The 12,394-nt window shown below is 37.8% G+C and overlaps 1 protein-coding gene across 1 annotated transcript; it reads right to left on the bottom strand.

Annotated features, from left to right (window-relative positions):
* Nucleotides 1–1,381: 1,381 nt before the first annotated feature.
* Nucleotides 1,382–2,092, bottom strand: LOC107794284 (ethylene-responsive transcription factor 14-like). The gene has a single exon (NM_001325577.1). It carries the CDS (start codon nt 2,090–2,092, stop codon nt 1,382–1,384), a length of 711 nt encoding a protein of 236 aa, NP_001312506.1.
* Between the last annotated feature and the right edge of the window lie 10,302 nt (nt 2,093–12,394).

Here is a 12,394-nt window from a genome sequence, read left to right as displayed (position 1 = left end):
TACATATAGCATGATTTGAACATCAGCAGTCGATCAACCAGGGGAGTATCGCAATACCAATGAATCATCTGTAAGTCAAAACACAGTGCGCCTTCTGAAATGCATACCCTTCTCAAGTAATACCAATTAGTACTAGAATTCATCTAAATATCTAAAACTATCTATACTATTTAAAATTCATGACCTTCCCTTCAAAACTAAACCGCAATCGTGTACATGTAAACCTTGATCCCACACGTTACATCACATCTACCATGCCATCATATGAAAATCACGAGAATCTCATTAACAACTCTGAATCACAAGAAGGATACATACCCCATCATCCAGAAGCCTTCCACTTGATCCCTTCCAAGATAAAATCATAACATATAATGCATCCTCATACCGGTAAAAAAATACCCATCTCAAGCCATAGTAGAAATCATCAAGAACTCTTCGAAAACCATTAGTACAAGACCAAGACATTAGAACTGATTCCCCTACCTGAACCAAGTCACGCAGGTCGCCAGACTCAAGAGTATTGCCACAAAACACCGGCGTATCCTTACCACATCATAAGAACCCAAAGAACCTATCACATTCATTACCGTCCCGATCCAACCCACTACCAAGCTATCCTATTTCTCTGAGTTCCTTCTGAATTTCCTTCAAACTAACACTTCTCCCTGCCAGAACACCACGATCCTTACCCAAAGCTCACCACAAGAGACCCTAACATGAAACCACGTAGTCCATATGACTATGATTTGTTTTTTATTTTTTAAATTGCACAAGTGAAGTGGAAGCCTACACGCGTCAAGTCTATTTTAACTACTTTTTTTTCTTCTTCTTCTTTTTCTTTTTTGCTACAGAAGACCGGATATTATTGAAATAAGAAACTAAGGTGGATCATTACAAACCGGAACTGATTGCCGAATATCAGTTTCTAAATCATTAAACATTGAATACCTAAGAGTATTTTATGGACATGGTTAAAAGTTTAAAGAATGGAGATTTGCTTGTAATGAGTCGGAATTATTGATAGTTTTATAAAGTAAGGAATTAGCGTTAATATTTTCAGCTTCTTAGAGAACATATACCTAATTAAACAGCATATGTTTTAAAAAAAGGCGTTTTCCAAAACAGAGGATATCTAAATATAAATTGTTTTAACAAGTTTCTAAAAGACATTTCTGCATAATCTTCTTAGAAAGTTCTCTAGCAACTCTTGATCAGACGGTTTCTTAGAACTTTGCTTATTCGATCGGGTATTCCTTCTCTGCATTATGCATATTGTCTTTGAAAAAATTACGCTCATTTAATTTAATGAGCATTAATTACTACATACAAAACATAAATAACGAACATACTAATGAAAATAACATGATTGAACAGTAAGTTATTTATGCAGTAATGTTGCTGCATTTGGAAAAAGAACTGAAAACTCTTCCTTTCGAATAGTTATATTAATATCTCTAGGTCGCGGATATGACCAACCAATTTGGCTTTGGCTATAGAATTTATGACCTCTATATTTCTTTTCCTTAGTCCCATTTTCCGATGATGTGGTGGATGAAGTAGAAGATGGCTCAAGTGAGCGTGAATTATGACGTATCCCTGTTACTCTAGTCGGCTCAGGCATATTGTTTGAGCCAATTAAGTGAGGAAAATTAAGCCGAGCTCTCGAGCCGCGGATTTTAAAAGCGGCTTGATCATACGCCAATGCTGCATCTTCAGGAGTCTGATAAGTTCCTAGCCACAATCTCGCGCCTCTTCTCTCCGGGTCCCTTATCTCCGCCGCAAATTTTCCCCACGGCCGCCGTCTCACTCCTATGTACCTCCTCCAATATTGCTTCGTGTTTTCCTCACGCGCTGCCTTTCCACCCTCCTCGGGCTCGGATTGAGATTCGAGAATTGTTGTTTCTTCAATGTTTTCATCCAAAAGGCAGCTGCCAAAACTTGAGCTAGGACTATTAGGAGTTGCGACATTGCTCGAACTCATCGGCGAAAAACTGTTAGAAAAATCGGAATCATTCAGAAGATGGTGCTCAATAGAGTCAAGAAAATCAACGTCAGAGAAAGAGAAGGTTGCATTATCAGCTGGATTCATTTTCTTTTCTTTTGCCCTAATTAGGTTTTGGATGAATAGTTTCTTGAACTTGTTCTTACTAGGGCTTATTGCGTACGACTATTTATACGCTTGCCCTTCAAATTGTAGCTCTAGACTCTGCATTACCTTTATTTTCTTTTTGGAATTTCCGTGAAGGTGCAATTTTAAGCACGTGTATGTTCTGCTTTTTTATTTTCATTATTCTAATAATGTTTGATGATAAATTAAATAATGTACTGATCTTCATCAATTAAAGAAATGATATATCTCTAGAACTGCAGTCACGTTCATTTCTGAAAATTTTAGTCATTTGAGATCCTTTCTTAACGGAAATATATTTAATCTATATGAAGAACACGCTTAGAATATGTGTACGTTTGTATCTAGTAATAACATGATCTGTCAAATGCAAGAAAAGAGTGTACTATATTTCTATTTTAAGAAATAAAGGTCCGATACATTCTCAGAAACGTGAAGATAGTACCCATAGAGTGGTGGATACTTCTGTCTTTTTTCTGCTCAATTTTAGTTGAAGAAGGTAAATATTGCTGAACTACATTTTTACTTTGGATTCTTCTCTTTATATGTTTTTTTGGAAATGAAATATCAACAAATTAAATTAATGATTTTCTTTATGACAATGTGGAAAGAATCTTACAGATTTTTGGTGCCTGGCATGTAGGAAGCTCTCGATTGATAAGAAGAGGGAGGCAAAATGAAAAATATTAAATGAGAAATAATATACTCCCTCTATTTCAATTTGTTTTGCATTGTTTGACTTCACACGAAATTTAAAAATAAAAAAAAATTATTTCAAAAACTTGTAATTATAAACATGTCATAGTATTATTTGTAGCTATAAGAGTAAAATTTTTTGACTTAAACATGACATAATATTTGTGTGATTAACTATAAAAAATTATCATTAAGATAATATATTATTTTTTTAGGAACGAACTAATAATAAAATAATGCCAACAAAATGGGACGGAGGGACTTATTTGTGTTTGACAAGAGTATTTTTATTGATGAAATCTTTTTTAATCGTTTCACCTAAATGGATCATCACTGATGAGTGGAAATTTGCCCTCTATACGTCTTCCAATCGTTATTTTTTAGAAGAAAAAAATAATCATATCACTTAGCTCAATCAACATCTATACATTCTTCTAGATGTTTAGTATTCAAAATATCATTGAAACACGATCCTTATACCATACTACTCCTTGTACGATTATCAATTGTTACATGTTTTAATTTTATACCAAACTAAACACTAGCGCGAATGATCAATGCTTTTCTAATATAAAACATTCATCTTTTCCCCCTAGTGTTAAGGCTTTTATTTTTTTTTATTTAAATTGGTCTCCAATAATTATTTATGTGCAAAAAGTTACAATTTGAGTTTGGCTTTCCAAACATTATACATGATCATTGAGAAGAGACTTCTAGTGTTAGTTCTAACCAAAATTCTAATATACAAGGTGATTTGGGTGTGTGTGTGTGTGTGTGTGTGTGTGTATATATATATATATATATATATATATATATATATATATATATATATATATATATATATATATATATATAGAGAGAGGAAGGTTCCAACAGTCCATGTTAACAAGGCCTTTAACTTGATTGAGCAGTCCAACAAAAGAGTTGAAGACATGGATCGTATCAAGACTGTGACTCAAGTTTGCCAATTTATCAGCAGGTCTATTGGCTTCTCTGACGCAGTGGCTGATATCAAATTCATGCTCTCCAATTAGGTTCTGGATTTCACTAATGATGTTGGTGATTTTCCAAGGTACCTTCCGTTCCCTTTTAATGCACTTGGATATGAGCAATGAGTCAGTTTTTCCCATGGCTATTTCAAAGCCATTATCAACACACTATTTGAGGCCAAATAATATTGTTGCAGCTTCATCCATATTGCTAGTACTAGGCCCCATGGGAATTGAGTAGGCAAAAATGATAATTCCTTGGTTATTCTTGATAAGTCCTCCTCCTCCACAAATGTGTTGGATGCAACTTACATCACTGTTAAGCTTCATCTTTTGAGCATTAGGTCTGATCCATCTGACCATTGTGCTAGTCTTCTGCTCTGGTATAGCTTCACATGCTTGACATATAGTGTGTCGATCGTCCCCTACATTAGCTCTTCCAAATCTGCTTTTCAGTACTTGTAAAAGAGTTGAGATTATATTAGTTTTCGTTTTATGAAAAGATGGTCTGATGTTTTCAAATATTTTGGTGCATCTTCACTTTCATAACTCCCAACATATGATAAATGAAAGTCTCCTTGTGATGAGTATGGAAATGGGATTGTGATTCTTAATAATCCACCAAGTGAGGAGTTGGATTTTGAGATTCCTGCTACTATAGTCCATCCCTAGAGGTCTAGCAAAATAGCTCAAAATTTTGTTAGCATGATCCCCTAAACAGAATAGATGATCAATGTTCTCAATTCTAGGATTCTAGTTGTTGTTGTTGCAGTAGTGGAAAATGGTGTTAACTTGGATCCCAAACCTAAAACATGTTTCCTCTGTAGATAATTTATCATGTATGGCTCTCCAGGTAAGGGAAGAGATCTTAAAGGGGATATCCTTATGCCAGACAAAATAAAATTATCCAGATTTTTTCTCTATCTGAAGATGTCCCAAGCTGAGACAACAGAAAACTTTCCAACAGTAGATGGTATCCAAATGGCTTTGTCTCTCTTGTTTTTGTCCATTTTGATATTAAGAGCCTTGATCTTATCCTGTGTTTCATCATCTAGTTGAGTTTGGAACCTATTTTAATTTCATAAGCCATTACTGATGATATCATTGACCTTAATCTAGTTGTAGCTAGTCATGTCGGGAAGCAACTATTGTAAAGGCCTTGAGTAGCTTCACATCATATTTTATGACTTGTACGCATAGTCAAAATTTAATTTCGGAAAGTTCGAAGTTGATTCGGAAGGAAAATTCTCAATTCGGAAGCTTTAAATTGAAAGAGTTGACTAAGGTTTGACTTATGAGTAAACGACCTTGGAATAGGGATTTAAAGGTTCCAATAGGTTTATATGATGATTTCGAACTTGGGTGTATGTTCAAGTTGAGTATCGGGTGGTCCGAGAGCATTTCAGCGCTTATTATGGAAAGTTAGTATTTTGAAGGTTTTGAAATTTCCTATGTTTGGTTTAAAGTGGACTTTGGTATTATCGATGTCCATTTAGGGTTTCGAGTCTTCGAATAGGTTCGTATTGTGATTTATTACTTGTGCGTAAAGTTTGGCATCATTCTGGAATGTTTAAGTATGAATCGAACGTGTTCGTCTAAGTTGGAATGTTTCAAAACTAAAAGAAGGATTTTGATCGTCGATTCGTAGTTTGGATGTTGTTTTGTGTTATTAGAGGCCTCGAGCAGGTTTTTGTCATGTCTTGGGACTGGTTGGTGTGATTGGAGGAGGTTCCGGGAGGCCTCGGGTGTGTTTCCGGGTGGTTTTGGACCAAGTTTGGATGGGTTGTTGTTGATGGGGTGCTGGTGTGCTTCGCGATCACGAAGGTAGTCCCGCGATCGCGAAGAAGGCTGGTGAAGGGCCCCTATGTTTCTCTTCGCGAACGCGAGGAGGCTTACGCGAACGTGAAGAAAGACCAAGTCCTACTTCGTGAAGGCATAGGCTGGATCGCGAACGTGAAGAAGTTTGGGAGGGGATGCCTGTGAGGCAGAAAGCCTTCGCGAACGTGAGGTGTGGAACGCGAACGCGAAGGGCAGGGTCAGCTGAGCATCGCGATCATGAGGCTTTTTTCGAGATTGCAAAGAAGAGCAGGCTTGGGCAGATTTGATTTAATATGGGATTTGGCTCATTTTCTTTCATTTTCACTTGGTTGCACGACTTTTGGAGCTCTTGAATAGGAGATTTTCATCATCTATCATGAGGTAAGTTCTTCCCACTTGTTGTAAGCTATATACACGAGTTGTACATAGATATTAACATGAAAATTTGTAGAAATTGTGGGATTTTGGGAGAAACCTAGAAATTGATATTTTTGGATTTTGACCACAAAATTTGACGTGAGATTAGGAATAAATGATATATTCAAGTTCGTGGTATTATGGGTAATATTTATCTTCAAAATTTTTTGAAATCCGGGCATGTGGGCCCAAAGATTGAATTTGTTGACTTTTCGAGCGGAGTTGGGAACAGTTATAAATTGATTAATTTTGGGTGTTGGAGTATATTTTTATTAGTTTGCATGTTGTTTGACTAGTTTCGGACTAATGGACATCGGTTTGAGGTGTTAGGTATTAAAATTGTTATGTGCTACTAGTTGTGGATGCTACGTACGCACGAGGTGACGAGAGTCCGTACATAGCTAAAAGCATGTTTATGTCCGGGTAGCTAAGACTTTATCATGTAATATTTGAATTATTTGAACTCATCTTGCTAGCTTAATTAAGTAAATTTATAATTGAAATTGATTGGAATATATTAGGCCGAGCTTTATCGCCTTGAGTTGTCTGGCGAGATATTTGATAAACGGTAAAAGTCATATTTACTTTATGCCACTATACCTGTGTTGTACGCACATGACTCATAGTTCGATAAATTTCTTCTTTTCCTGTGGATCGGGCCGAACGCCTCGACAATATAATGAGACGCTTCTCTAGTTCGCACTGGTCGACCCTCGTCAGTGTACATATCACTTTGGATCGGGCCGTACAACATTGGCATAATCGTGCGTGATACCGCTAGCAGTCGGATATTTAGGAGATTCCCTTTTTATTGAGGCATGACATTTATATGGTATTCCTTATTCGTTGGAGATTGCATTTGATATTTCTGATATGTTGGATAGCACATGAGATTTGAGAGATTTATATCGTTAAAAGAAATGTTAGAGGATTATGCTAGTTACCATTTTATCTCATTATCATTGTTGTGCATCATATCTGTTTATGCTTTATCATACTGATTTATTGGACCACTAGTAAGTCTCGATGTCGACCTCTCATCACTACTTCTCCGGGCGTCACGACCCAAAATCCGACTAGTCGTGATGGCACCTAACCCAACCGACTAGGTAAGCCAATTAACCACTAACCAATTCCAATAACAATTAATAAAGCAATTAAGTAAAGAAATATCTAAATCTAATACATTTCCCAAGAACTGGTAGTACAAATTATGAGCTTCTAAGAATAGAATTTAAAAAACTGGTATGAAATAATACATCATCTGTTCGAAATGTACATGAATAGATTTTTATAATCTAAGGCAACCATGAAAAAGAGGCAACTACAACCAAAATGCAGGTACATCTTCAGATCCAGCTCCCAACGAACACAACAACATCAACATCCAACATTTGTACGCAAGGTGCATAAGTGTAGTATGAGTACAACCGACCCCATGTACTCAATAAGTAACAAACCTAACCTTAGGTTGAAAGTAGTGACGAGCTGGTACCAAGGTCGGGTCCAAAACCAATAGTCCATAACAACGTAAAGCAAATAATACAAGAAGTAACTGAGAGATAAAATGCTCAGCTTAATCATGATTTCTGAAAATAGTTCTGCCTTTCAGGTACATCAATAAAAACCCAAATCGTTTACCAGAGTTGCCAAAATTATGAATAGGTTTAAAAACAATAATTTTTCCCAAAATCCTTTCAATAATAAATAAGATGTTTCTTTTACTTTTCAGATAACCAGTGTAAAACAAATACATCACTATGCCCATCGGCCAACATGTTACAACCCAAATTCGTGTACCTTAGATCATGCCGTAAGTTAGTCGACGTAAATCCAAGAAGAGATTATCTTTGAGATGATAAGAATTTAATCCTATTGGTCTTAAACGATACAAGGGTGTATAAGAGTAGTTAACAAGTATTAGAAGTTAAACGAATCAAGGATGTTGTAACCCGTATTTTGGGTAATACTAGAGGTGATTAATTGTCCCAAGAGGTCATGTTTTAATGTATTTTAATCATATAATATCCGTATCATAAGTCTTGAAGTCAAGCGAGTTATGAAACAAAAGTCGATAAAAGTTGTCGCAACTTACGTTTATAATTTTACTTAAACTTTAGGTCAGATGTTACTACATTTTTCTCCCAATGTACTTAGAATTATGGGGTGATCTACCTATCAAATTGAATATCTATGAGTCTAGTTTCCAACACATTAAACCGTTTGTCGATACGATCTCGGAATAGAGAGATATTCGCATTTTCGCGAGAGTGCGCCAAGCAGCTCTCTATGGGACCCACATAGGCGGTTTAGACATATGGATATATATAAGATACCTCAACCCCGTTTTAAGTTATTATTTTTCAGTATATTCAGACCTTAGAACCCTAAAAACAGTATCTCAAGGTTCTCTCATGATCCAAGACCCAAACAAAGGGCAAACAATACAAATCAAATGTCGGAAATCCCGTGGCGCTAGTAAGTTTCTTGTTCTTCTTGTTGTTGCTGATTTTTGTGTTGTTCCAGCTCGTGTGGGAGGTTGTTTTAAGTCTTTTATGTTCTGTAAATACTCCTTCAAGTTTTTAATATCAACCCTAGGTGATTTCAAGTCTTCTAAAGTAATTCTAGTGCCGAATAACCCGAATTAATTGCTAGTTTCGCTTCCTTGTTCTTGTGGCAGAATTGGAGGGATATTTCGTGGAAAATTAAGGTCAAATTGGAGTTTTTCTTTCTGTTTAAAGGTAAGGAACCTCTTACTCTATATATATTTAATATTATCCAAGTTGCGGCTAAGTCGTTGAAGCTAGAACTTGTGAAATATATATCGAAAGGCTTGGTAGTAATGTTGTTGGTTGGTGGACTGTTTTGGGAGGCTCAATATGATTATTAATGATGTTGTTTGGGCTGTTTGGTGATTGTATTGACTTGTGAGAAGTCATATATATAGGGGAGGTGCTGTCCGTTTCATCGTAAAATAGGTTGCGGTCGATACATAATAGTTACGACGCTTAAGCAATAATGATAGTGTCATTTCTCTTATTGTAGACTAAGGAGTCGTGACATTTGCATAGCTTGAGGTTGGGCAGTATATACAAGGTATGTGAGGCTATCCCCTTCATTCTTTTGCACGACTCCGATTGTACATAATGTAATGAACGAGCTCCCAAAGATACTCTACTCTTAGAAGCTAGCAGTACTTACATTGCTGCCCTTCTTATGAAACGATTGATATTGATGTTACTTCTCTTATTCTTATATTATCAATGTTGTTGGTAGTTCCTGATTCTTATAAGATTCTTAATGAAGAATTAATCCTAATAAGTAAGGATACTGACCTTACGTCACTCCGAAAGGTTCAACATGTGATTCCAATGAGTCCAACATGCATCATATATATGTATCTATTTTACTCTAATGAGCCGCGTTATAGTCGGCCGGGTATGGCACCTATTGTGCAACCACTGATCAGTTGGGTTTTACCGAGCTCCACGTGGCCGGGTACGATTCTACCGAGCCCTATGATGGCCGGGTACATTTTACCGAGCCTATTACGGCCGGGTACGATATGATGATGGTGATGCCCACAAAGGCGTATGTTTTAAAAGTTTATGTATATATATGTATGTATCATGTATTTCATGTCAATAGCCCTCAGAGGTACCCAGATGTCACAGGTTGTATATTCTCTATCCTTGTTTACATTACTGTTCTTACTTATGCTTTCCTGCCTTACATACTCAGTACTTTATTCGTACTGACGTCCTTTTTATTTGTGGACGCTGCATGTCATGCTGCAGGTCCTGATAGACGGGTAGACACAGCTCCCCCACCACAGTAGGCTATCCAGTTCAGCGGTTATTGGCGAGATCCCTTCTCCGGACTTGCCGCGGTCTTGGTATGCATTTTTGGTATAGACATTATGGGTATGTCGGGGCCCTGTTCCGGAAATGTTGTAGCACTTATGTTCCTTTAGAGGCTCATAGACAAGTGTCAACTCATGTATGGTTTGGAATGCCTTGTCGGCTGATTTTTGTTGTATAGTCTTTCACGGCAGCATGGTAGCTCGTACCTTATATATAGTTTCTTGACAGTCTTGTCGTCCCATGTTATGTATGTTCATGACATTATCTTTCATTGTTGGATATTCATGATCCATGTCTACCATTTATATTGATCTTGTCGACCCTTAAAGATAATAAGGAAGGTTAGATAAAATGTACGTTGGTGCTCGGCAAGTATGGCCCGGGTGCTAGTCATGACCCTCCAGTTGGGTCGTGACAAACTTGGTATCAGAGCAAGTCTGTCCTAGGGGTTGTCTATGAGCCGTGTCTAGTAGAGTTTTGATTATGGATGTGTAGCGCGCCATATTTATAATCAGGAGGCTACGTGACATCTAGGGTTGTTACCTTCTTCCTGAATCATGCTCAACCACTCGGTACTGTATACGGACCAGGAAAGATCTATCCCGGAATATATACATCACTGACCATCAGTCACTCAGTACCGAGGAAGGTCAATCCGGCCCTAGGGAGAAGATCCATCTCCAGGTATATAAATGCTTCGGACAAGATCCATGTCCAGTGAAGATCCATCCCTCAATATAATCAACCACGCTCACTAGGGGTGTACAGACTCTGGAGGGGCTCATTCAGCCCAAGCGCTATAAACCGCACGGACAACTCACATGTTATAGTATCAATATCTGGATCCGCACGGACAATTCACGTGCTACACAGACAACTCAAGTGGCATAGTATCAATATCCTCACAATCAGGCCCTCGACCTCACTCAGTCATCAATCTCTCTAGTCTCTCTCTCGCGGGCTCACAATGTCATAAAACTAGCCCGAAAATGATGATATGATGTATCAATAAATAGCAACAGAAACTGAGATATGATATGCATATGAATGCGTATGACTGAGTATGTAATGCAATGAAAGCAGATAATTCAACATCAAAAATGACCTCAGTGGGTCCCAACAGAATAAGCATGTAGCGTAAACATGGCTTCTAACATGAATCATAGCTCGATAACTCTAGTACGTAAAGATTTATTGATTACAGACAAGTTCAGGTAACTACACAGTACTACAGAAATAACGGAATCACAGTTCACACGATACACGCCCACATGCCCGTCACCTAGCATGTGCGTCACATCAATACCAAACACATAACACGTATATTCAGGGTTCATACCCTCAGCTCCAAGATTAGAAGAGTTACTTACCTCGAACAAGACGAATCCAAAGTCGAGCAAGCTAAACAATGCTCCAGAAATCCCATTCTGCGCGTATCAACTCCTGAACGGCTCGAATCTAGCCACAATAAATTTGATTCAGTCCACACAATTATAGGAATTAATTCCATATCAAAATACTAATATTTTCCCAAAAATTGCTTGTGGGGTCCACGTCTCAAAATCCGATGAAACTTATAAAATCCGACAACCCATCCAATTACAAGTTCAACCATACTAATTTTACTCAATTTTGACTCCAAATCGATATTCAAAACTCAAAAATTTATTTTTATGAAATATAGGAATTTCCTTCGATTTCTCTTGAAGATTCAATAATCTTACACCAAAAATGAAGATTAATTCATGAAATATAATCACAAGGGAGTCAAGAACACTTACCTCAAGTTGTGTGGAAACATTCCTCTCCAAAATCGCCCAAGTCGAGCTCCAAAATAAGAAAATGGTGAAAAATAGCGAAACCCGAACTTAAAGGGTTCTGTCGAGCACCTTCGCTTCTGCGAAATTTGGACTGCATCTGCGCCTATCGCAGGTGCAAGAAGCCCATCGCACTTGCGGCTCAACCTTGATTTTGCGCCCTTCAGCCCGCTTCTGCGACTATCGCAGGTGCGGGATTGTCTTCGCACCTGCGACCTCTGCCCAGTCCTTCCTTGGTCCCTTCTGCAATTCATTCCGCAATTCTGCGTGCGCGCACCTGCGGTGCCCTCTCTGCAGGTGCGGTCATACCAGTAGCAACAACACATCAGTTGCTTCATCAACTCAAAATCAAGTCCGTTAACCACCCGAAATCAACCCGAGGCCCCGGGACCTCAACCAAATATACCAACAAGTCCCTTAACATAATACGGACCTACTCGAGGCCTCAAATCACACCTAACAACATCGAAACGACGGATCGCACCTCAAATCAAAAACCTATGAACTTTGAACTTTCAAATTCTATATCTTGTGCCGAAACACATCAAATCAATCCAGAATGACTTCAAATTTTGCACACATTTCACATTACGGACTTATTCCAAATTTCCAGAATTTGATTCCGACCCCAATATCAAAAAGTCAACCCCTCGATCAAACTTT

Source organism: Nicotiana tabacum, chromosome 19, assembly GCF_000715075.1.
Source record: "Nicotiana tabacum cultivar K326 chromosome 19, ASM71507v2, whole genome shotgun sequence".
NCBI lineage: Eukaryota > Viridiplantae > Streptophyta > Magnoliopsida > Solanales > Solanaceae > Nicotiana > Nicotiana tabacum.
This window is presented reverse-complemented; position numbering and strand designations above follow the sequence as displayed.